Here is a 26,222-nt window from a genome sequence, read left to right on the forward strand (position 1 = left end):
CAATCTCTAGATTTGTAACTGTATTTAGTTTTTGTCTTTTTTTCAACTGCCATGCTAGCAGTTTCCCACACTTGTTTGCTGACTCGAAAGATCTTTGTCTCATTTGTTTAATTTTCCACTCCACTTCTTGGTTTATCAGTTTCATGTATTGGGCCTGGAAAAATTTCACTTCTCTCAGCACTTCCTTAGACTTGGGCCTGGATCTTAATTTCCTTTCACCCTCACTTATTCTCTCCAGTATCTTCTGCTTCTTTTCATTCCAGAGTCTTTTCTTTACAGTGTTTTGTTGTATTAGAAACCCTCTCATCACCGCTTTACTTGCGTCCCAGATTGTTCTTTTTTCCACCGTAGTGTTTAAGTTTATCTCAAAATAATCTTTTAAAGTTTTTTGGGCCTTCTTCACAATCTCCTGATCTCTGAATAAAGTGTCATTCATTTTCCATCGGAAGGATCCGGTTATGTTTAGTCTCAATTCCATTTTCAAAGCATTATGGTCGGAGCAAGTTTTTGGGCAGATTTCCACTTTTCTAGTTTTAGGTGCCAGTCCTTTAGTTATCCATATTTGGTCGATTCGTGTCCATGACTGATGAGCTTCAGAAAAGAAAGTTCCTTCTTTTCCTAGGGGGTTCTTGACTCTCCATATATCAATCAAATCCATATTGTCTGTCATTTCAAAAAAAGTTTTCGGTAGTCTGCCTTCTTTTGTTATATTTGCACTCTGCGACTTATCCATATTTACAGAGACAACCCCATTCATATCTCCCAACATAATGATGTTGTTATAGTCTAGATAGTCCAGTAAAGTCTCATGCAGCTTCTTAAAGAATTCCGATTTTCCATCATTTGGTGCATAGATTCCTAATATCAAAAATTTTTCTCCATGTGTATAAATTTCAATAGCCAAAATTCTGCCTTGTTCATCTTTAAATAGAAATTTCGGTGACAGGCTCTCCTTTGCATAAATCACTACTCCTCTTTTCTTAACTCTGTCCGAAGAAGTAAATTCTTGGCCTAACCTTTTATTAATTAGCACTTTCCGATGAAGCCTTGTCACATGTGTTTCTTGCAGGCAAATAATGTCCAATTGTTCTTTCTTCAATATATGAAATACTTTCCTTCTTTTTTCTGGAGAATTTCCGCCATTTATATTCCAACTAAGAAGTTGCAGAGACATCCTGAATCAATTTATGGGCCTTACAATGGGGTGTCTAGGTCCCCCGTTCCCGGCGGTGGCAGTGATGGTCCAGCTCCAGGCTGTTTGGTTTCTGGTGGTGGGGGTGGCCAAGACGCAACTGCTCCTTTCTGGAGGTCTTCCCCGTTGTCGTGAAGAAACTTCTGCTGGTCCTCTGGTGTTCTGATTCTTATTTTCCTTCCTTTATGTACGTTCAGGAGCTTCAAAAGCTTTCTTCAGCCTGAACATTACAGTGACCGATGCCAACAGACATTGGTACACTTAGGGATCCGCAGAGTCTTCACAGCTTGCGTAACAGACCTCAGCAACTCAGCATTTTGGCTAATCTACTTTATTTACATATAAACACACACGGAGCACTGCAACATGGCTCCCTCTCTCTCTAGCATCAGACAGCAAAGAGAAAGAGCAAAGGACAATAGTCCCACTTCACAGAACACAGTAACACAAACATCCTGTCTCCATCACTTCCCACTTTGTGGAGTCAAAACATACACTGTCATGTAAAAGACAACAATCCCATGACTGCAATCACGGAGCAGGAATTCTAACGTGCTTATCCTACCTGTTTTTGCAATGCAAGCCTTTTTTAAACACCCCTGTTCAACAAGGGTATTTGGGTTGAGTAGCCTACTGGTGGAATTGGTCCATGCTTTGTCACAAACATGAAGTGTTCCCCTTTACCTGCCATACTGCCAAATCTCATGAAACTAGCATTGGAGCATCTCTTACTTAAAACCTGGCCCTGAGTTCTTATGACACTTGGGGCATAGAGATCAACCAACAAAGCTGGTTGCATGTATTCCCATGTTAACATATACTTTCAAATATCTTGAAGCATGGTATTTCCAAGTAGATGTGCAGTGAATTGTGACCAAGACGATAAAGGGTCTGGAAACCAAGCCTTATGAGGAATGGTTGAGGAAGTTGGGTATGTTAACTTCTGTGGCTCCAATGTATTCGGATTCTGAACTGTATTTGTTGATGTCAGGCAGTGGCTTTGTTTCCTCCTGGTTCTTTAAAAACTCTGCCATAATAGATGCGTCAACTGGGTTTGCTTCTGGCATCTCTATGCTGTCAATTAGTTCAGTGACTTTCTGCTTCTGGCTTAGAATAAAACAACCATCTTTTCTCTGTATTTGGACTCCTAGATCAGTGTTTCCCAACCGGTGTTCCGCGGCACACTAGTGTGCCGTGGGACGTCGGCTGGTGTGCCGTGGGAGGGAGGCGGGCGAGTCGGGCGGCGAGAGGCGGGGCGGCGGCGGCGAGCACACGCGGGGCGGGGAGCGAGCTCCCTCCCACATCCCATTGCCCCGTGCTCCGCGCTGGTGTCGGCCAGCCTTGCGCACCCGGGGGATCTCCCCCCGGGAGCGCAAGGCTTGCGGGCAGCAGCCTGCAGCGCGGAGCACGGGGCGCCCTCCAGAGGACGCCCCGTGCTCCGCGCTGGTGTCCGCAAGCCTTGCGCACCCGGGGGATCTCCCCCCGGGAGCGCAAGGCTTGCGGGCAGCAGCCTGCAGCGCGGAGCACGGGGCGCCCTCCAGAGGACGCCCCGTGCTCCGCGCTGGTGTCGGCCAGCCTTGCGCACCCGGGGGATCTCTCCCCGGGAGCGCAAGGCTTGCGGGCGTCAGCTGGCAGCGCGGAGCACGGGGCGCCCTCCAGAGGACGCCCCGTGCTCCGCGCTGGTGTCGGCCAGCCTTGCGCACCCGGGGGATCTCCCCCCGGGAGCGCAAGGCTTGCGGGCGGCAGCTGGCAGCGCGGAGCACGGGGCGCCCTTCGGAGGACGCCCCATGCTCCGCGCTCGTGTTGGCAAGCCTTGCGCACCCGGGGGGCGCATGGGGCGCCCTGAAACAGAGGGTTCCCCATGCTGCGGACTGTAGCCTGCCGCCGGACGCGCGGGGCGCCCTGAAGCAGAGCGCCCCTCGCGCCAGGCAGACATGGGCCAGCCCCACAAGCTCGGGGGACAGCGGGGAGGCGCAGCACCGCCATCCCACTGTTCCCCGACCTGGTTTTTTGTGGGGGAAATAAAGGAAAAAAATTTTTCCTTTATTTCCCCCCTCAAAAAAGTAGGTGCGTCCTATGGGACGGAGCGTCCTATGGGACGAAAAATACGGTACTTACTATTTCATAATAAAGTAATTATAAAATACTTTCTTTGTGTTTATTTGATTCCTATTAAAGAGAGTTACTTTATATATAGTCAATATAGGCACAGAGTTAATTTTTTAAACATTTTCTAATGGTGGTGTGCCTCGAGATTTTTTTCATGAAACAAGTGTGCCTTTGCCCAAAAAAGGTTGGGAAACACTGTCCTAGATAGTACAGTGGTACCTTGGTTTATGAACTTAATCCATTCCGGAAGTCTGTTCTTAAACCAAAGTGTTCTTAAACCAAGGCGTGCTTTCCCATAGCAGCGGGGGACTCAATTTACAAATGGAACACACTCAACAGGAAGTGGAAAATGTCCTGCTTCCAAGGCAAAGCTCACAAACCAAAACACCTACTTCTGGGTTTACAGTGTTCTTAATCCAAGTTGTTCATAAACTAAGCCGTTCTTAAACCAAGATACCACTATAATGAACTTTCTCTGAGAGTCTGGGTAGCTTAAGGCAGTGTTTTTCAACCTTTTTTGGGCAAAGGCACACTTGTATCATGAAAAAAATCACGAGGCACACCACCATTAGAAAATGTTAAAAAATTTAACTCTGTGCCTATATTGACTATATATAAAATAATTCTCTTGAATAGGAATCAAATAAACACAAAGAAAGTATTTTATAATTACTTTATTATGAAATAGTAAGTAAACAGAAATATGAAAAATTATAAAAGACTTTATTTTTAAATCTTTCAAATTTTTCAATTTTTCCCACGGCACACCAGGCAACATCTCACGGCACACTAGTGTGCCGCGGAACAGTGGTTGAAAAACACTGGCTTAAGGCTTCCCTCATCAACAGAATTCTGACTGGTTATATCAAAAATAAAAATGGGGGAAATGTGTCAAAATCAAAATCAAAATTTACCTCTCCAAAAGATGAAAAACTTAAAACCTTCTCTGCCTAGCTGCTGCTCTGGGAGGGAAGAGGGAGCTAATCCCTTTCACATTGGAGTCAATGTAAATCACCATGTTATCATCAGGAAATAGAAAAAAAAATGTCCGCTTTGAATCTCTCTTCTCTCTTGTTTCTGTATATATATAATTTTTATTTATTTCCCATTTAATAATATACGTTCACAAAATTACAATCCACTTTACATCCCTGGCTCTTTACAGCCTATCAACTTCCTTCCCTCCCGCCTCATGGCTTTCAAAGTTAACCTTTACACCATTATATTTTGTACGTTTTCCAATTCTAATTCCACTCATTACAAAATAATTCAAAATTTAAATATAGAAAGGTAGAAAATTCCTCATTACAAGTCTTCAGACACCCCTGCTAGTGATGATAATTGCTTACAATAATCTTTCAGATATAGTCGTACCTTGTTTTGTGACTGGGATCCGTTCCAGAGCCCCGGCTGCTAGCCGAAAAGGACATAGGGCAAAGCCCCACATCTGCACTTCTACGCATGCATGAAGCCCAATTTAGTGCTTCTTTTTTAGTGCAAACCTGGAAGTAACCATTCCGGTACTTCCGGGTTTGCCGCGGATGTTCGCTGGAATGGACGCTAGACGAGGCAGACATTTGCAGAGGTATTACTGTATTGTATAAATTTATTCCAGCCCTTTTGAAATGAGAGGATGCACTGCTTAGTTAGTATCCTTCCTTTCAAACTAAATGCTTTTGTCCCTAATTCAAGTTGAGTAATTTCATCTGCAAATGATTTCACAATGCTGCTCTCTACTCCCAGGGTAACAAACAAACTAAGATTACAGGTAATCCTGAGTGATAAGTTCGCTGCCTTCAAGAGCATTTGAATCTGTTCTGAAAGCATTAGTTTCTGCAAGTAAGCACCATTCACTTGAATAAACATTAAACTGAAAGGCAAATCATCCAATGTACAGCTCTGAATAGTTGTGGAGAAGAAAAAAATCGGAGGGATGGTTTAATGATTCGCTAGAGACATAACATAACATTATATATGGGCTGCTCCTTGCAGTTGGTAGACACAGTTGTTGACCAAATTGCACTGTGCCTTTCATTATAACCACTACCCCCCCCAAAAAATTTCCTGAAACAAAATGGATTGGATGGAGCCGATTCCAGTGTTGTTCCTCTTTATTCTTATGGTTTACTTTGTTTTGAAACTGGGCACTTTTGGGAAAAAGAGCTCCCAAAACTTTCCACCAGGTCCAAGGCCTTTACCTCTCATTGGGAATCTCCACATCATGGATCTCAAGAGGCCTCACAGAACCATGTTAAAGGTAAAGATTCCAGTTCTTCCCATGGCAAGGCTAAAGGGTACTGGGGCAGCCCAGTCAGAAGAGTGGGGTATTAATATTATTATTATTATTATTATTATTATTATTATTATTATTATTATTACTACTACTACTACTACTACTACATTGCATTTTGTTCTCTTAGAGCCTATAAATCTTATCTCCCCTTTGTGTGCTACAGAACCTCCTCTTATCTTTCCCAATAAATAGTCATAGGACCAAGTTGCAATTTATAACTGGTAATTTGAACAAGGTGTCTGGGGGTGTCTGGTGTCAAATCACGTTTGACTCTGCCTCCATTATCAAGTGCCAGTGCAAACCTTACCAGCAGCCAAGACCTGTGGAGGAGGGCCCTTGCTTGCCCAGTCGCAAAGCTCAGGACATAAGCCATGCAAGTAGAGGTGCCCCCCCTACAAAAGGGTGTGTGTCAAGTATTTGATCAATGTCTTGGCTAAGTCTATCCCCGTCTTGTTATACTCTTGCATGCACCACCTGTTTGTAACATGGAAACCCATTTTGGGATGCTTGTACTTATTTTACCAATAAAACTTTCAAGCCCAAGGAGAGCACTGCAAATGAAACAAAGAGAAAGAAAAATAAGCTTTGCAGAAAGATATTTATTTTAGATATGGCCTCCTTCTAAATAAATAAAATCCAAGTTTGAGTTTTGAAATAGGTATTGCATTTAATCTCTCCCTCTCCATTATCTTCTTATGGAAAATGGTAACTAAAGAGAGGGGAAGGCTACCACAGACCAGACCCACCTGTGAACTTTTAGCATCTTCTAATATGCTGCCGAGGTGATGCAAAGGATTGGTATATGTCTGCAGGTTTCTTTTCTTGCTCTGCCTTACTGTTTACAGCACCCTGGCATGCAGCCATTCATTCACAGAGAGTGTTTTTGTTTGCCTTAAGTCTGCAAATTATACATAATTACTGCCTTCTTATTTGGTATGTTGCTTGAAAATGACTCCCAACACCTTCTCCTCCACCTTCTGACGCAACTCGAGGTGGCCTGGTTAAGCCCTGGTGCACTCAAGGCAGCGGGGGGAGCAAAAAGAGCAGCTGCGACCCCAACTCCCAAGTGGCCGTGAGCAGCATGCCCCTTGGGGGCCTTCAAGCTACAGAGACACAAAGGGGGAGAGTCATGGTGGGTGGGTTTAGGCTCCTTGGATCTGCTGCACCCCTCCTCTGTCACTTGGCGAGGCCCCGGGGCCCCCAGTTCCCCTTAGATAATAAACACATGGACACAAATATTTTTAGCTAATGGGATAAATAAGGCCAGAACTTTATTGGTTACAGATGTGAGTGGTTTGGCTTAGGCATTGTGTGAAACCAGACTATATCCTGATTCATGCACGTCCACAGGAAGTCTCTTAAGGGTCAACCACTAGTAGGGAGAGCCCTATGATATACATCAATTAAAAGCTCCCCCAGGGTCCCTGATGGGGTTGTGGCATGGCCCTAGCCCACGCTCAGGCTTCGGACAGGATCCACACTCCTGGATCCCTTTAACGGGATACCTTTAACAAGGAGGGGCAGGCGGAGGCAACAACCTTCCCTCCCATAAACAAGGCTTACGCAATGCCTAACCTTACAAAGTTGTGACGATTGCTACAAGGTAAGCAAAAACCAAATGGCTGGTGCCAATTTGCCAAGTGGAAAAATGCCTACCTGGCCCCAACAATAAGGCAACCAACATTAGTCAAGCAACGCATAAAAGAGGGCGGGTGGGCTGGGTGATCCGACGAGGAGGCAAAAAGGAGGCTGCCCCCTCAGCTGCGCTGTGATTTAAACTGCAGTGGCCATGCCCCCTGACTGACCAGATTGGTCCGCCGGGGTGTGTGACGCGGCTGGGAGTCCCGATGATGCAAGCAGCATCCCTCTGCCCACTGCTGGGTCACAGGGTGGTCCTGGATGCCCTTCCGCAATTCCACCCCCCAGGGAAGGGGAGTGGTCTTCCCAGCCTGCTGCCTAAGGCTAATGGGCAGGCAGGCCCCACTAAACCTGCATTTTAAAAGTAAAATTAAATTTGAAACATAAAACAACAGGTCTTCTCTCCTTAACTGCCTCTAGCACAGCCCTCTTGCTTGAGCCTAACTTTTAAACTAGATTAGAGAGGTGCTATTAAAGGTAAATCACATTTATCCTTACAACTGCCTGTTTTTGTTCTGGTTTTCTGAGTGCTCCTAGAAAACTGGGTGAAAGGGATGGTCTACTGTTGCTGCTGCAGCTAGTAGTAGCAAACGTCTTTGCGTGGACAGGCGGTGCCCCCCAAACCCTGGAGGATAGACAATGAGCTTTATCATTACAGTCAAACCTCTTCTTACATCCTTTTTTGCCTGGAAGTAACCAGTGGGTTTGCCACCGTTCATGCATGTGGAGGAGCGGCAATCGCCGTTCGCACCTGCACAGAAGCGGGCAATCGTTGCCTGTGCCTGTGCCCAATGGCGCCTCGCCCAGTGACCCATTTCGACTTTTAGACGAGCCTCTGGAACGGATTGTGGTCGTGAGTACAGGTTCCACTGTATGTCATTTGGATTCTTTTTTGCACAGTGATTTGCAAAGATACAAAAGTAAATTCATCTGCAAAATTACTGTTTTTAAATCACATGTTTTCAGCTCAGTCCAAGGCACAATGACTTGGAAATGATTTCTACTGACTGTAAAGGTAAAGGGACCCCTGACAGTTAAGTCCAGTTGCAAATGACTCTGAGGTTGCGGCGCTCATCTCGCTTTACAGGCCGAGGGAGCCGGCGTTTGTCCACTCTGCAGACAGTTTTTCTGGGTCATATGGCCAGCATGACTAAGCCGCTTCTGGCAAAACCAGAGCAGTGCACGGAAACGCTGTTTACCTTCCCTCTGGAGTGGTACCTATTTATCTACTTGCACTTTTCGGCGTGCTTTCGAAGTGCTAGGTTGGCAGGAGCTGGGACCGAACAACAGGAGCTCACCCTGCCACAGGGATTTGAACTGCTGACCTTCCAATCGGCAAGCCCAAGATGCTCAGTGGTTTAAACCACAGCACCACCCATAACCCTTTCTACTGATTGTAGTAACATTTATTAAATAAAACTGCAAGACACAAGATTTGCCCACCCTGGAAGAATGGCAGATGCAAGTAATAGACTACATAGAGATGGCAGAAATGACTGGCAGAATCCGAGACCTGGGAGAAGAAGCGGTGGAAGAGGACTGGAAGAAGTTTAAAGATTATTTACAGAAACACTGTAAAGTTTATGAATGCTAAAACGATGTTGGATTTAAAAAATAATACGGCATTAGTGATATAGGTTTAAAAGTTACGCAAAATGTAATTGAAAAAAGGTGAAAGGCTAAAGTTATATTATGTCAAAAGTAAATAACATGTTAAAGGTGTTTAAACATAAGGAGGAAGGATTGGAGACATAATAGAAAGAGTTTAATAATCAGAAATGAGTTTTGAAAGTGGGTAAGGATTTGCTGTATCTGATTGAGTAAAGAGGAATACAAAAAAGGGAGGCGGGAGGAAGTCAGGAAAGAAAGTTTTGCAAATATCATTTTAAAAGTTGAAATTTTTATCTTTAAATTTTTCTGTTTTTCTTTTTCTTGATGTTTTTTTTTTATCTTCTGTAAAAGCAAATAAATATATTAAAAAAAAACAACTGCAAATAATCTTACGTGAAAACTTGATTCTGTAGAATGTGTAAAATAGTCCTTACTCTGAGGCAAGTGTACAAGCTACTGCAGTTTTGTATCCATGAGAGTTGCTTTACATTAATATATTATCTGAGTACCCTTGAATAGTGAGAAGGGCTTTATTTGGTGACCACACTGTGTTCGTTCTCTTGAATTTCAGTGGTCAAAAGAGTATGGCTCTGTCTTCAGCATCCAAATGGGTTCCAAGAAAATGGTGGTGCTGACAGGATATGAGACGATAAAGGAGGCCCTGGTGAATCAGGCCGATGCATTTGCCGAGAGGCCCATCGTCCCAATTTTGGAAGAGATCACAAAGGGCTTTGGTGAGTCCGTTCCTTATGTAGTATCTGCTACTGCTTGTAAATAGAGTAACCATGCCAAAAGAGTCTAATCCAAAAGTTATCGTGGGAGAAATGCAAAGTATACTTTCCCCTCTCTGTAGATTCGTGGCTTACTCTATAACAGAGGTTCCCAAACTTATTTGGCATATTGCCCCTTTTTCAGAAAAAAAATATACTCAGTGCCCCCCTGGAAATCGACATTCTTTATGCGAACAAACAATCCAATCTGCCCCATGGGCAGGGCCAGCGCTGCAGCCCGCCTGCCATTGGCCAAATAGGCAGGCAAGCTGCAATCCACTTCCCAGGCCTGGGTGAAGCCGAAAAGGGTTCCCCCATCCTGGGAAAACCCCACACCTTCAGCACAACCGCCCCATCCAGGGGAGGAGTTGTTGCCATCCCTTAATGGCGCCCAACCTGGCGATAAACGTCATTACACAACAGATGAAACACAATTTTTCAAATTTTTCTTCTCTTCTTCCTTTATGCTTCCACCGCCCCTTTATTTTTATTCAATGCCCCCCAATTGCACCCGAGGCTACTAGCATCCCCCAGGGAGTGCTATCTCCCACTTTGGGAAACACTGCTCTATAACTTGAGAATAGCTTTTGAATTTTTCTACCAACCTGGGTTCCTTTGATAGGAGCACAGGATCTGCAGGCATTAGGCTGATACTGGGTTCCTCCACACCCCAGGCCCCCAATGTCATATGAAGCGTCATCTGCGGGTTTCTGTAGATCAAATGAAGTTTTGGTTTTTTTTAAAAAAAAAAAATAGGCCAGAGTTCAGTAAACAAAAATGAATAAAAGACTGCATATGTGTATAAAATACTGCATACGCGTATCAAGGATTTCTATGCGCTGTCTCATGTACTCATTTGTTTAATTTCTGTTCCACAGTAATAACATAATCATGAAAATCATTGTCTGAAAAACCTTTAAAAGGTTGTTATCATGGAAGCACAAAAAAACCTTGAAGTTAGTAGCTTTATTAAGGAATCAAAGCATGATCCATGCAGAGACTCATGAGAAATGCTCCCTTATATTGAGCTGTTGCCGAGACTGCCTGGTACCTCCCACTTCATTCTATTCCTTCTGAGTCAGGCCCCTCCCTCTGTCTCTGGCGAGTCCCAAGGGACCCTCTCCTTCTCTGCTTTGCCCTGTGTTCTACTTTGTGAAATAACTGCCTTGTTCTGGGAGTGGGAGGAAGAGCTGGCAGCCCATCAACAGACACACTGTCAAGGGGGTGAGGGGCTTGTGGTGAAGCTGCTAAGTCTGACTCCTGTATTTGCTCTGTGCTGGGCCACCTGCTTGTTATCCCCTTTTCCTCACCCTCTAAGCTCCCAGCCTTCAGTAACCCCCAGCTCTTCCCCTCCTCTGAGGTGGGTCTGGTTGTCCACCACCAAGAGCCCGACTCCAAGTCTTCTTCCTCTGCCCTTTCCATGGGAAACTCTTGGTCAGGGGGTTTCCACCACTCCTTCTCATCTAGCCAGTCCATGACAGTTGGGGGTCTTGTCTGTGCCTGTCTCAACTCTGTAGTTAAAGGATGAGATGTTAAACAGCAAGTAGATATTACTATGGCCAGCATGACTTTGAACCTGCCCCGCTTTTTTCTCTCTTCAGGTGTAGCTTTTTCTCATGGTGAATACTGGAAAGTGATGCGACGGTTTGCACTAACCACATTACGGGATTACGGCATGGGAAAGAGGTCCATAGAGGATAGAATTGTTGAAGAGTGCAGTGTCCTGGTTAAGAAATTTGAATCTTACCAAGGTGGGTTCGTATTTGTCTCTGGTGCTCCGGGGTGTATCTTGTTGTTGGTATCTGTCTGCCTCGAGAGACAATGGAGTGTGCCTCCAGGGGTGAAGTCAAACCAGTGCATAAGCACAGCAGTTTAAAGGTGCCTGGAGTGTTGTGTTCCATGGGCTTTATCCACACTTCCTCTTCTCCCACTGCTTTCCCTTGGGAAAAGCCACTCTTTGGAACAATTTGGGTTTCCCCCAGATCGCCATTAGTTCTGATCTACTGCTAAAGAGTGGGGAAGGAAAGGAGTGGGGGAAGGGAAAAACTGCTTCAACCATGCCTAGAAAGCGTGTGTGAAGTGGAAGTGTGGATGAGCCCATACTTATGGTTAACTCCAGAACTACAGTTCCCAGGGTTTCCTGTGGAGACGTAATCTGTCTGTTTCTTCTGTAGTGTGTAGATTATACTCCAATAGCTGCTGTGACTTCCAAGCCCCTTTAAGCATTTCTTAGCCCAGCTATGGCCACATCCAGCAGCACTTAGGATCAGTTTCTTTGATAAATGAGGTCTACACATAGGTAAGCTGCCAGTAGGGATTTAAGGCAACAAAGAGCAGACTTAAAAACAATGCCCTTTCCATACTTGTGATTTCATCAGAATATTTTTGTTTAACTGTCATATTTATGTATAGGAAACCCGTTTGAGACCGTCACAATTATGAATGCAGCTGTTGCCAATATTATAGTGGCCATACTACTAGACAAGCGATTTGATTATGAAGATCCCAAATACATAAGACTTCTGAAGTTGGTCAATGAAAATGTCCGGCTTCTTGGAAACTTCTCAGTCATGGTAATCTATTTTTTCCAATTAAAACAAACAAACAGTTGATTTGAATAACAGTGTGTGCAGTGTGGGCAGGGCAACCTGTTTATTGTATACTGTTCAGGATTCACTACAAAACACAGAATCTTGGTATCTTGAGAAACTTGGTGGTGATTTGAAATATTTAGAAAACTCAAACAGATGGCACAGTTATCCCATAACTATAACGAAGTCTTTCTGGCCTCACTGCCATTGGGACTCAAAGGACAAGGAAGAACCAGTAATAGCTGGTTCCATGAAAGCTCAGAAGGGGCCCCCGAGGGCAGATCTCCTTCCCTGAAGATGAACCTCCAGAGGAGAATCACAATAGGGTTGCACATAAATTATGCTGTCCTGAGGTACTCTACCCCCCATTCCAAACGCCATTTCAGAGCCTCCAGGAGACACTGCTGACTGCTATGGGGCAATTTGACTTACACCACCCTTTTAGCCAGAGTAACTTTAAGAAGCCTTTAAGGTGTAATTACTAAACATTAAATCAACCTGAATACATTATTGTTTTGTATTGTATATGGCAACCACGCTTTGAGACACCCATCTGAGCATACAGTACTGGGCTTTCCTAATGTTTTCTTTTTCTTTTTTCACATTTTTATCCTTTCAGCTGTATAACATGTTTCCTGCTCTTGGTTTTCTTTTGGGGGCTCGTAAGACTATCATTCAAAACAGAGATGAGCTGTTTGCCTTCATAAATGCCACCTTCATAAAACACCTCAGAGATCTGGATGAAAATGACCAAAGGAGCTTTATTGATTCTTTTCTTATTCGACAGCAAGAGGTAACAGAGCATTTTAAGTTGCCCAGGAGAAATTTTCAATTCATGCTTTAAGTGTATGTTTGCAAGTGGTTGCATAAGGAAGCCTCACTTCAGAAGCACACGTTCTGCCATTTCTAACTATTCCACCATCATTAATGTGTTACAGAAGCAGTCTCTGCGGGGCCAAAGGTTGCATGCTTGTCAGCATTTCTGAAAATCTACCTTAATCAAATGGCATCAGTTGTGCAATTGTTAGTCAGTTGTTTCTTGCTATCACCTTCCTTTTTGTAGACACAGCAGAGGCTGAAGAGGAGATTGTATAGCCAAGGATGCCAACTATGCTAGGTTTTGTGCTAATAGTACAAAGGGGGAATGGTGTCTAGTTTGTCCTGCTAGAAATTCATTGCGTTCTGAGGATGGCCACATTTGGACAGGCAGGAATAGCCATTTGGGGGAGTAGGAATGGATTTGCTTTTTGCATTTCTCCTCCCTCCACTTAACCTTCACAGTTCTGACTCCTCCCTTTTCTCCCTTCCTCTGCTCACTCCCCTCTGGTTCCTGGCAGGGCAGGCAGCTATTATCCGTGCTGCTGCTCCTGATGCTGTTGAAATACAGGGAACTCACAACAGAGGCACATTTAACTTGCCTTATGCACTTGGCATTTTTTTTTACAAAATCAAAAAAGCAGTGGGCATCTGTAATGGTTCTAGGGGGTTGCTTGTGCGTAAGTCGTCGCCACACCTGGCTGAGTCACCTGGGTGAACCCTTTCTGTCCGGACAGCCACCCATCCGTGGCTGCCTCAATCGCTGGCAGAATCCGTCAGTGGGCGTTTCTTGAATTTCTTCCAGCAAAGAAGTTCTTTGACGCCTAGTCTCCGCCTACTCTCCCTGCGCGGAAGCCTTCTGCGCAGGGAGGGTGTGGGCAGCGGAGGACCCGTGCTCTCCCCGCTGGTCTCTGGTGAGGAGTCCAGGAGCCTTTTCTCCAATTCCCCCATCTGCCCCCCTTCTCCACTGCTGCTACGCTGATTTCCTTCCCCCGCAGATGGGCTGCCTCTCTCCCTACTGGGACCCTCTCCGGCATCCCTCTGGAGCCTTCCCTCCGCCTCTGGCTCCGATGGCAGTTCCCTGACAACATCCAACAAAAAAAGGCTTGGAAATCCTACTCGCCATTGAACCCAATGTGCTCTGACTATAAACAATTTTGGCTTTACGGGCTTTACCTGGAACGTAACTCTTGTGTAAGTTGAGAGTCACCTGTACACCTTACAACTCTTGTGTAAGTTGAGAGTCACTTACTGATTCACACTTGTGTGCATATGAAGGGTTAACCTCTGCTCAAGTTACCTGAGTGTGTGTGGCTCTCAGCAGACTCTGTTCCCCAGTCTGTTGCTCTTCGTGCTTCCTGGAACAAGCAATGAAGGAGCCAGGCAGCTTCTGGCTCCCTGCAAGTGAACTGAATCTCTTCAAACAGGACATTTTATAGCCTGCACTTTTGCTAATCCAAAGATTGCATTATCCTTTTTGTAAGGAAACCAAGTCCTTTTCTTTTTAATCCGCTTAGAACCTTCTTTCATCTTTGTTTTACTGCCAGCAGACGGAGACTTGTTTGATGTAACTGCAGGAAACTCTGAGTAAAATACTCACTTATTTGCAAAGCTAAATTCTGTGATTTATTCCAGCCTAAGTATTTTCATGGTTTGTGCTTGTTTAAAGCTGAATGAGGGCAGATACAAATCTAACCGGGTGCCTGGAACAGTAACCACTGTGCTCAACTCTGCTCCTGGAGATTAGGAATCTCTCTTTGTATAAGGTTTCATGAGCCATTGTGTCAGATGCAATAACACATTCACACACACATACTCTACACAGAAACTCTGCTCTGAGATTCCTTTTTGAGGACAAATGGTGGGTTAAATTTCTCTTTTCCACTGCGAAAGCCAGGCATACATTCACTTCTACAACCAGTAACAAGAAGGACACAAAGCTTGTCCCTACTATACTGTGACCTCCATCACAAGTTGGCTGGGGCTGGTGGGAGCTGTGATCTGCAACGTCTAGAGGGCCCCATGTTGCTCACCTCAGTTTAAAGAAGGTTAACCAAATATAGTTCCAGACTGACATGTGCTATTTCTGTGTCATGCTTTCCTTTTGGACTATGTGTAAATTCACCAAAGATGTTAGCTGAAAATAGCACTTTATGCAAAATGGCCACTAACCTAGTGTTCACCAGAAATGCTGCCTTTCATGTATGCATTCATATTAAGTCTGCATGATGCCTGAGTATGTTCTAACTCATGGGGTCTTGCACCCAGTAAGGGTTAACCAGTGCTTTTTTCCATGGGGATTCTATAGGGTATGCAGTTCCAGAATCTTCTTCTTTTTTTCTAGAAGAAAAGCACTGGTTAATTCTAATGAAGGAATCTATTGTTGAACCAGTCAGACAAGTTTATTTGTAAGATGAGGACCACACACTTGCCACCTACATAATGCCATTATTTCCTTAGTCTAAACCAAGGCTGTTGGCTGAGCAGTTAAGTGCCATGATTAGCATCAGAGAAGAAGGAACTGGATTGCCAAGCTACAACCACCTCTTCACTTAGTTGGTAAACAGAGATCAATAGGGAAAGAGCTGAGTCAGACCCATTCTTGGTGTTTGCTTGACTCCAAAGCTGTGACTAATGGATGAGCAAGACACTTTGGGGTGTTGAGCCCCTCTGTCTTATTCTTGGGTTGTATATATGTGTAAATAAATCCTATATCATCATAATGGCATGGTCTGGAAAACCTGGAATCTCTCACTGCTCAGCGATTGGGGTGATGTGCAGTGATACTTTGGATCATTGGGTCCAGTCAGGTATTCATTTTTATCTCTGCACATGAAATTTTCTCACTCCATTCGTTTTAACTCTTTGCAACCCAGGAGGAGAAGAAGAACAAGACGAATGGATATTTCCGCAACGAAAACTTAAAAGCTGTTGTGGCCAATTTATTTGCTGCTGGCACGGAGACCACTTCTACCACACTGCGCTGGGGACTGTTTCTAATGATGAAATATCCTGAAATTCAGAGTGAGTGCTTTTCATTGGGTTGGCTCCCATTATTCTGAGATATCTTAATTCCAATTTTATGTAACTATTAGAGCAAGAGCTGAAAGAAAACTTGGGGCAGATTTGGATGTTACCTGAAACAACAGCAGGAGGGGATGAGAACATTGCCCTTCCTGTTATTGTGAAGATTGGCGTGAATTAATTAATCAGCCAGGGGGCAGGATTGTGTGAGGCGATTATGAATATGAAAACACTGAATACGCATATTATAGAGCCCTGCCTGGTCAGGAATATCCATGGAAGTGGCCACCTTATGAGAGCTACAGCCATTTTCCCACGTGATATTTAAATAGCCATCCTGGATGCATTTGTCTCCATCAGTATACAGTGGTACCTCGGGTTACATATGCTTCAGGTTACATACACTTCATACATACATACATACATACATATGCTTCAGGTTACATCCGCTAACCCAGAAATAGTGCTTCAGGTTAAGAACTTTGCTTCAGGATGAGAACAGAAATTGTGCTCCAGCGGCGCGGCAGCAGCAGGAGGCCCCATTAGCTAAAGTGGTGCTTCAGGTTAAGAACAGTTTCAGGTTAAGAACGGACCTCCGGAACTAATTAAGTACTTAACCCGAGGTACCACTGTATAAGGCATTGGCTTAAATCAGTGGTTCCCAATTAGCCAATTACTGAGGACCCCCTATTTTTCAAAAGCCAAGCCACAGAACCCCTACTTTTGAAAATTTTGATAACTCTATGGCAGTTACCTGTGCAAGTCATTTTAAAAAATGTGGGAGACCCTCTAATAAGAAAAGGATTTTAGGTGCACTAAATAGACCATAAAATTTGTGATATTTCCACACAAAATGACAAAGATTTAGTTGGGGGAGAGAGAAATTTAACTTTATTAACATATAGTACAATGGATTGGATTGGATTGATCTTTATTACGGCCATTGGCCCGTTACACGACAATTTCCCATACCAACATATTATACTTAGACCTCCAGATTTAAAATCGCCTAAACTTACAAAAGACAAACAGGAACCGAAGCAAAACAAAAACAAGGACGACCATCATACATTACAATAAATTTGTAACCTATACATCGCCCTCTGCTCATAAATTGATCACGGATATCAATGGTGATATCGCTTAAAACATAGATCATGGTTTAAAACAATGGTGATATCACCTAAAACATAGATCATGGTTTAAAGGCGTTATCCGAGCCACACAGGAGACCGTTTCTCTTCTTTAGGGATAGGACGCTGATCAAGAATCTGGCGACCATGAGTGATCTTAGGGGGTCATCGTCAATTAGTAGATATCTCAGTTTGGCTTCAATCGTATCATCGGCAATTCCCTTAAGATACTGAGCAAGAAACTTGCTCCTAGCCGGTAAGTGAAGAGCACAGTCAAAAATTATGTGATGTAACGATTCCGGTGCCCCACAGTTACAATCACATAAGAGCGATATCTGTCCATTGGAGAATCTATTTCTCAGCACGTTCGATGGGAAGGTGTTGAATCTTGCCTTTACAAAGGCATATCTATGAGCTGAGGAAGTTAAGGAATTCAAATAGTTTGGGAGCCTTAAGAGGGGTAATAAACCAAGATTTAGAGGTGAGCAGGTACCATTGCCCAAAACCATTTTCTGCTGTAAGTCCATCTCCTCTAGCTTACAGGTTACTGATCTTTTAGCTGGGACTATGTCCTGCTCTAGTAATTTGGATGGGGAGATTACCATTGCCGTGATTTTCAGCTGTAAATTTTTTACCCATGGGCTCTAGAAATCATCTCTCCACATACATTGTGTCAAGTACAAGTTTGGGAGATTGTGCCATAGAGATAACCAGTGACAAAGTATGTGCTTCCACAGAGCATTTTCCAGGGATACAATATCAAGTTCCATGCGTAACGCTGTATTACTTACACAGTTGGGCAGTTTCAATATCCCTCTTAAAAACTGATTTTGAATGATCTCCAGGTGAGATAGGTTGACAAAAGTCCCCCAAATAGAGATGGCATAAGCAATTGTCGGGATCACCTTGGCCTTGAAGACTTTCAGCGCCGATGGGATATGAAGGGCCCCATCGGTGAAGAAGAATCGCAAGATCGCCAAGGAGATAGCTTTGGCTCTATTTGTAACAGGCTACATGGGCCTTCCATCTGAGGTTATGTTGTAACCAAACTCCCAAATATTGGAATCTGTAGATTTGTTCAATGACTCTCCCATCAATTCTCCAATTATGGAGTTTCCGGCTCTTTGAGAAAATCAGGATCTTAGATTTTCCATAATTAATTGTAAGGGAATTTGCGTTACAGTATGATCCAAAAAATTTTAAGGCCCTCCTGAGACCTACTCTAGAAAAAGAAAGAATGACTGCGTCATCCGCATATAGTAACAAGGGGCAGCGATAAAGTGCTAGGCGGGGTGCATGAATCCTTTCTTGGGCCTCTATTAGGGGAGTCCTCATGTCGCTTATGAACAAATTGAACAGGAGTGGAGCCAATATACAACCCTGTCGGACACCTCTGTTAATGGGAATTGAATTGGTGAGATCACCCTCGGGGGTGAATCTCACTCTAGCCGCTGAGTTCTCATGGAGTTTGATTATTAGCCAGAGAAGCCTTCTGTCGATGCCCCAGCGGGTGAGTTTTTCCCAGAGGATGCTCCTGGGGATACTATCGAATGCTGCCTTTAGGTCAATGAATGCCGCACAGAGTTGGCCACCCTTTGGGGTGGAATATTTCCAGGCAAGATGTTGTAAAATTAGAATATGATTGATTGTTGATTGTTTTGGGCGGAATCCAGCTTGTTCGGGCCCAATTAATTTTTTCTCTTCGGCCCATTGGATAAGTCTGTTCAACAGGCAGCGGGCATACAGTTTCCCCACTATTGAGAGCAGACTGATGTTTCTGTAATTCCCCGGGTCATCTGGTGAGCCCTTTTTGTGGATTGGAACGATAACAGCGTCCTTCCATACTTCCGGGATCATTCCAGAGTTGTTAACTGCATCGAAGATGGTCGCCAGGACCTTGGCCCACCAGTCCGTGTGGTATTTTATAGCTTCTGCCGGGATCAGGTCTGGCCCAGGTGCTTTCCCTGTTTTGAGTTTGACGATCAAGTCATGGATGTCTTCCGGATCGGTGGGGGGCCAGAGGGGAAGCTGATCTTGAAATCCGTCTCTTGTGTTAACGATACAGTCAGATGTGGCAAAGTAATTTTTTTAATAAGATTCCCAAACCAGGGCAGGAATAATAGTTAAAGGGTATCTTTTAGTTCTTTTATTTACCAGGAGCCAAAATTGTCTGGAGTTCCGTGATGATGAGGCTTCTATAATTGCCCGCCATTGATTCACTTGCCATTCCAGTCTGGCACCCTTTTGAATTTGCTTGTAGGCCGATTTTGCTTGGAAGTATTCTTTTGGCAAGACCGTTGCCCCAGAGGCTTTGTACTCTTTGTAGATGTTACCAAGAAGTTGTCTAGCCTGTTTACAAGCACTGTTGAACCACAATGCACCTATCTTCCTTTGTGTTCGATTTATTTTATGCGTCGGGACAGAGAAAAAAGACGTTAGATCTTCCGACAGATTCGAGAATAGTCTTAGAGTTTGGTCATAATCATGATAATCCTCAGTTAAGCCTGAATATGCTTGTTTTAGTCCATGTTGGAAATATGCTGAGAATTTTTGAGCCTGTAGTTCGGACCATTTTACACTTTTGACTTGCAGTACTGAATTCGCAATCAAATGTGTTGGATGTCTGTCTCCATCTGGGGTCCAGTCTATAATCATTGTGGCGACCAACAGTAGGTGGTCGCTCAATTGAATATTTTCAACTTTAAAATGGGAAAATTTGGGGAATATATCATGGGATACCAGCATATAGTCCAGGACACTGTTTGCAGAGGAGCTTATGTGTGTGAACTCACCCGGTACGTCAGACGGGCAGTTCCTGTTTAGAATCACTAAGTTTAAACGTAGTACCAATTGGTAAAGAAGGGTTCCTGCTTCATTTACCCTTTTGTCTTTGGAAATTCTTTGATTATGGAGGGAGAGGTCATTAATGAATTCTGGGGTTATCCACCATTTGGCTTTGATTAAGGGCTCCCAATTTGTTGCAATGCGAGCATTGAAATCCCCTGCTATAACATTGGGTATATTGGGGTGTTTGGAGTGACAAAGAATAAGATGTTCCTCCAAGATTCCCCATTTATTGTATAAGTCTGCAATATTACCTCCAGGAGGAAGATAAACATTTGTTATAGCAAGTTCGAAGTTTCCCCCCGTAATCAGGGCTGTAATTGCAAGGGTGGAAGCATTTACAAGCGTAAGTTTTGCCCGTATTTTCAAGGAAATTGCTATAACTAATCCTCCACTAGGCCGGCCTCCTTTAGTAGACGGGCATGCCGGTAATGATATAGCATCAAAACTATTAATATTTACTCTCCCCTCTTCCCATGTTTCCTGCAGGAGAATTACTTGGTGTGAGTTTATTAGTTTTACAAAATCCGGGTCAGATTTTTTCCCCTTCCAACCTGCTATGTTCCAGCTTAAAAGGGAGAATGGGGGAGAATTTGACTGAGGTTTGGGTAGTCACAATGGAGAGGGGGGGAACGCTGATCTTGGTGGATTGTCAAATTTGAAGAAGTCAGTAATTTTCCTTTGGCTGATAGTAAATGACTTCTCTCCTTTTGGCACAGGTGTGCCTCTTGAGCTATTTGTAATTATGCTCTGCTCGCCCGGTCCTATAGGGGTAGTGTCCTGGTTTGCTCTAGTCTCCTCTCTGAAATCCCTTATTTTATCAGAGAGCTTGTCATCTAGGACATATAGTACAAGTGAACAAATTATGACATGCCAACAGCTACTAAACCCAAATAATAATAATAATAATAATAATAATAATAATAATAATAATTTACTCATTGATTTATTTACATGCCAGCCATCTGACTGAGTTGCCCCAGCCACTCTGGGCAGCTCCCCAAAAAATGTTTAAAAAACACTAAACCTAAATGTGATGGGAGAAATCATGCCTCTTTTTGTTCAATATTTCCTACTTTTATTCTCAAATCTGGCCCAACATCAAGCCGATTTCTATGCTTGTTCTTCATATAACAAAATGTTGAAAATGTTTGTTCACAAAGATATGTGGAAAGTAATCCCAGAAGATAGTCGCTAATTATGCAGGTGCTCAGTGATGTAATGTTTTACTTCTGGTATCAATTCTTCTTCAGAGGCCTCCAGAAATGTCTCCTCTGTTGGGATGTTAGTGAGGCTACAACCTTCTACTCGGCTTGCCCATATTTTTAAATAACTACCTCAATCTTATCTTCAATGTAAAAAAATTTCACATCACTACCTTGAAGGCTTATGTTGAGACTGTATGTGAACCATGCAAAGTTGTTTAACTGATCACTTGGAAATTTTGAATCTGTCAAAATTTTAAATCAGAGGGCGAGCTGTTGTGCTAATCACTGTGGCAATTTGCTTATTCCCCCTGTTGGACTTCCAAGATGACACATGAATCCCAAACACATATGGCAAGATTCACTGAAAACCCTACCTACAAGTAGTGGAAGAGTCCTATAAACTTGAGAGTCGTTGAAAGCAATTAGAAGTTCTTTTCAGTTAAAAAGTGAAGCAAAGGGAAGGGATCTCTTACTCTTTTTTAAAAAAAATGACAAGCACACAAGGTAAAAGGTAAAGGACCCCTGGACGGTTAAGTCCAGTCAAAGATGATTATGGGGTTGCGGCGCTCATCTCACTTTCAGGCCGAGGGAGCCAGCGTTTGTCTACATACAGCTTTCTGGTTTATGTGGCCAGCATGACTAAACCTCTTCTGACACAACAGAACACCGTGATGGAAACCAGAGCACACGGAAATGCTGTTTACCTTCCCACTGCAGCAGTATCTATTTATCTACTTTCACTGGTGTGCTTTCAAACTGCTAGGTTGGCAGAAACTGGGACAAAGCAATGGGAGTTAACCCTGTCACCGGGATTCAAACTGCCGACCTTCCGATCAGCAAGCCCAAGAGGCTCAGTGTTGTGCACCATAGCGCCACCCACGTCCCATGTCGAGCAAGCTGTTCTCTCTCCCTCTCCCTCTCCCTATTCCCCACTCCAATCGCAAGAGCCCTAAGATTGTGTCAGAGGTTTTTGCTCAATCCCAGGTCACTTCCCACCCAGGAACTCTTTCACAAGTTTTTCCCCTGCTGCTCCTGAGCAGAGGCTGGATGATGCCGGAAAGGCCTTCACTGTGCAATTAACAAAATATGTGAGTCCCCCAACAGGTGATGGTGCTGCGGACCCACACCAGTCCCTGAACCCTTCACTGAGAACCACTGCCTTAAATGTTTGTCCTGCTTAAAAATACCTGTGTATAATTCTAGAGATTAAATTTGTGAGCCCACGGAATTGGAGAACCAGTTTATGCCAGTTCTATGCTGGAGAGAATAATATTTTGAGAGACAAAAGCCAAAGTCAAAGAGATAATCTTAGCAGAAAAATGAATGCTTTTCCATTTTTTGTTTCCCCCAGTAAAGGTCCAAGAAGAAATTGCAAAGGTTGTTGGATCTTCTCAGCCAAGGATTGAACACCGAACAAAAATGCCTTATACAGATGCCGTGGTCCATGAGATCCAGAGATTTGCTGATGTTGTGCCAACCAACCTGCCACGTGCCACAACTACAGATGTTACAATCAATGGCTACTTCATTCCAAAGGTGATCCATTTCACTAAACTGCTGCCCACTAGTTGCAATATATTTTAAGGCTTTCCTGGGAGTAAGCCCCGTGGACTTCAGTGTGGGTGACATCTGAGCAGACTTGTATCGGATTGCACTGTAAGCATGCAATCTACCCATCAGAAGCTGTCAGGCATCAGCTTCAACCGATTAAACAGATATCAATGGGAAGGAGAACAAGGTTGGAAAACAAATCATTTCTGGTGGGAGATCATGGTTTATGCGTTAAAGTTTGTCAAACTAAAGACATTTCTCGAATGAACTCAAATCTCATTTCTCCTGCACTGAATATTAATTATATCGGAGGCATATGCTTTATATTAAAATATCTCTTGCTTTGCCTTTGCAGGGGACATACATCATACCATTGCTGTCCTCTGTGCTGCATGATGAATCTCAATGGGAGAAACCACATGAATTCTATCCTGAGCATTTTCTCAACTCTGAAGGAAAATTTGTAAAAAGAAATGCTTTCATGCCTTTCTCTGCAGGTAACTTTTTTCCCCTTTACTTTTGTGTATACCTGTATAGTTTGTGCTTAATCAATGGGATCTTTACATGCCTGGAATGTAGAATACTGTGCAAAGGTAAGGATCACATCAGTTGCTATAGCCATTTCTGCCACCAGATCTGGCCACCATGAATGTTGCTCACCCGGGAATGTGGCCCTCTGGTTGAAAAAGGTTTCCCACCCCTGGTTTTCAGGACTGCAGGGAGGGATAGTATTGGGAGTACGTAATTCTTTTAAGATGGGCACCGTTAGCTGTTACTTTATCACTGCATTTTAGTCTGCTTTAAAGTATTTGGGGTATTTTCTTCTTATGATCAACTATTTGGAGCAATGACACATGCTCAGTTGGTTAGACCATGGTGCTGATAACGCCAAGGTTGCAGGTTCGATCCCTGTATGGACCAGCTGCATATTCCTGCATTACAGGGGGTTGGACTAGATGATCCTCAGAGTCCCTTTCAACTCTACAGTTCTATGATTCTATGATTCTATAATACTAAGCAACCGATAAACCTGGTTTCTCTGCCCCCTGTGATGTGTTACAGGTCGGAGAGCATGTGTAGGTGAGACTCTTGCCAAAATGGAGCTCTTCCTCTTCTTCACAACTCTGCTGCAGAGATTCACCTTCCAGCCACCCCCTGGAACATCTCAAGAAGACCTGGACCTTACTCCTGTTGTTGGGCTTACAACATCTCCCATGCCCCACCAGCTCTGTGCTCTGCCATGTTTCTAAGACTCACAAGCTCCTGGATTGCTTAGCCTACCTGTGTGCGCAATGCGAGCCTTTTTTAAACACTCCTGTTCAACAAGGGTATTTGGGTTGAGTAGCCTATGGGTGGAATTGGTCCGTGCTTTGTCACAAACCTTAAGTGTTGCCCTTTACCTGCCATGCTGATGAATCCCATAAAGCTAGTGTTGGAGCATCTAGACCTGAATTATTATGACATTGGGGCTGGGGCACCAACTCTATGGGGCTGAGGTATCTTAGTCTCTCCCCCCCCTATCTGTTGAAAGGGGGCATGCCCCCTCAATGTTGAGGGGGTGAGGACGGCCATCCCCAGAGCTGAGCGCAGTGCAGAACAGTGCAGCTCCACTGACAGGCTCCTCCTGAGTGCAGGAGGGGAGGAACCACCGGCCATTGAAGCCAAGCCATTGTGGACTCCATGCTTGGTCTCCCCTGACAATGGGATGTTATGCACTCATGACGTCACATCTTGGGTGCAAGGTGGTGCCTCTGCTTTAGGCGTAGAGGTCAACCAATGAAACTGGTTTCTTGCAGTCACATGTTAACAAATGCCTTCAAATATCTTGAAGCATCATATTCCCAGTTAAATGTCCAAATATGAGCTAGTGATAATGGTTTTGCTTGGGAAATACAACTGTACAAGCTGCAGAGACCCCAAAATAGTTTTTTATACAAGCAAAATATTACAATTCCAGCAGGAAAGAAAAGTGGGAGGCATCTAAATAAACTAGTGTGGTTGCATGAGGAGTTCACAGATGAGCTGAGATTTAAGAAGGACATGTATAAGAAATGCAAAAGGGGGGAACCACAAAGGAGGAATATACACGAGTAGCCAACATTTGCATGGAGAAGGTCAGGTGGGCCAAAACTCAGAATGAACTCAGACTTCAAGAGAGGTTTTTTCAGCTATGTTTGAAGTAAGAAGAACAAGCAAATAATAGGTCCTCTGCATGGAGAAAATGGGAAAATGCTAGGGTAACAGAGAGAAGCTGAAACTGCTCAACAACTACGCTACTATGCCTGTGTCTTCACCCAAAATGAAAGCAGTGCCAGACCTGGTGATAACAGAATGAACAGTGCAAAGAGGGAGCTGCAGTCCAAGATAGGAAAAGAGGTGGTAAGGGAACAGCTAGCTACTTTAAATCAAATCTCCGGGGCATGTTGAGCTGCACTCAAGGATACTAAGGGAGCTTACAGATGTCTCAGAGCCTCTGTCTATAATCTTTGAGAATTCCTGGAGAACAGGTTAGGTCCCTGCAGTCTGGAGGAGGGCCAATGTTGTTTCCATCTTTAAAAGTGGGTAGTTACCCAGGTAACTACCGACCAGTCAGTTTGATGTTGATACCAGGAAACATAGAAGCAAACTCCTAGGGGCCAAGGTCCCTTTGGCCCTGCCAATAAAATATTTCAAGGGGCTGCCCCCCCCCCCCTGGTGATGGGCATTCCCATTCAAATGGTGTGTGTGTGTGCCGTGTCATGTCATGTGACTGATTATGCTGGGTAGCAAACTTTCAGTTCGTAGTGTAATTAAAAATTTGCTCATTCCAGCTTCTCAACAAGAGCTTTAATTTAAATAGTTCCCTCATTCAAGCTCAAAGCGCATGCTTGCTTGTAACTCCAATGACTTTCTGTAAACTGCCAATCATCTGAATGGCTGTGTCACAATTGGTGGTGCAAATTAGCTGGGCGTCTGAAAGAATATCCATAGTAATACACTGTTAATCCATAGTAATCCTGCTGTTCCCATCTGCTTATTAAGGCTGCACCATTTCTAGGTTCCTCTTGTTTGATGCAAGAAATGACCCTCTCATTCTAAGAATGACATGCAGTCTTCACTTCCATTGGATAAAGTTACTCTCTGTGCATCTAAGCAGTATGAGAAGCAATGAGATTGTGGATATCCATCGTAAAAGAGAGAGAAAACCCAAAAGAATTTTAAAATATGTCAGGAACAATGCAGAAAATAAGAGATTGTTCTCAAAACTCTACAATGTGGGGGGAAACCTCAGAATAATAAAAGGACAAAAAACAAAAATACAACATGGAGTCTCATGGCTGAGTGAAACCATGGGGAAGGGCAATCTTTCTCTGTTTTTAAAGTCAGGTTTTAAAAAATCATTTTAAATGCCGAAATGTCTACTAAAGTATTCCCCACTGGACTCTTAACAAATATATTCTTC

At 43.8% G+C, this 26,222-nt stretch overlaps 1 protein-coding gene across 1 annotated transcript; it reads left to right on the forward strand.

Annotated features, from left to right (window-relative positions):
- Positions 1-1,371: 1,371 nt before the first annotated feature.
- Positions 1,372-24,265, forward strand: LOC309338376 (cytochrome P450 2K6-like). Its single transcript, XM_081855600.1, has 11 exons — positions 1,372-2,347; positions 3,510-3,798; positions 4,133-5,558; positions 9,415-9,577; positions 11,215-11,364; positions 12,026-12,186; positions 12,824-12,997; positions 15,897-16,044; positions 22,581-22,765; positions 23,136-23,277; positions 23,843-24,265. The coding sequence occupies exons 3-11, from the start codon at positions 5,376-5,378 to the stop codon at positions 24,028-24,030; spliced, it is 1,494 nt and encodes a 497-aa protein (XP_081711726.1). The 5' UTR covers positions 1,372-2,347; positions 3,510-3,798; positions 4,133-5,375; the 3' UTR covers positions 24,031-24,265.
- The last annotated feature ends 1,957 nt before the right edge of the window (positions 24,266-26,222 follow it).

Source organism: Podarcis erhardii (genome assembly GCF_964252035.2).
Source record: "Podarcis erhardii genome assembly, chromosome: 3".
Taxonomy (NCBI): domain Eukaryota; kingdom Metazoa; phylum Chordata; class Lepidosauria; order Squamata; family Lacertidae; genus Podarcis; species Podarcis erhardii.

Bases quoted from the DNA above. Each gene is read 5' to 3' on its own strand.
- LOC309338376 (XM_081855600.1), top strand. From the start codon at position 5,376: ATGGATTGGATGGAGCCGATTCCAGTGTTGTTCCTCTTTATTCTTATG. The intron at 5,559-9,414 runs GTAAAGATTCCA...CTTGAATTTCAG, and splicing joins CTCACAGAACCATGTTAAAG to TGGTCAAAAGAGTATGGCTC. The intron at 23,278-23,842 runs GTAACTTTTTTC...GATGTGTTACAG, and splicing joins TTTCATGCCTTTCTCTGCAG to GTCGGAGAGCATGTGTAGGT.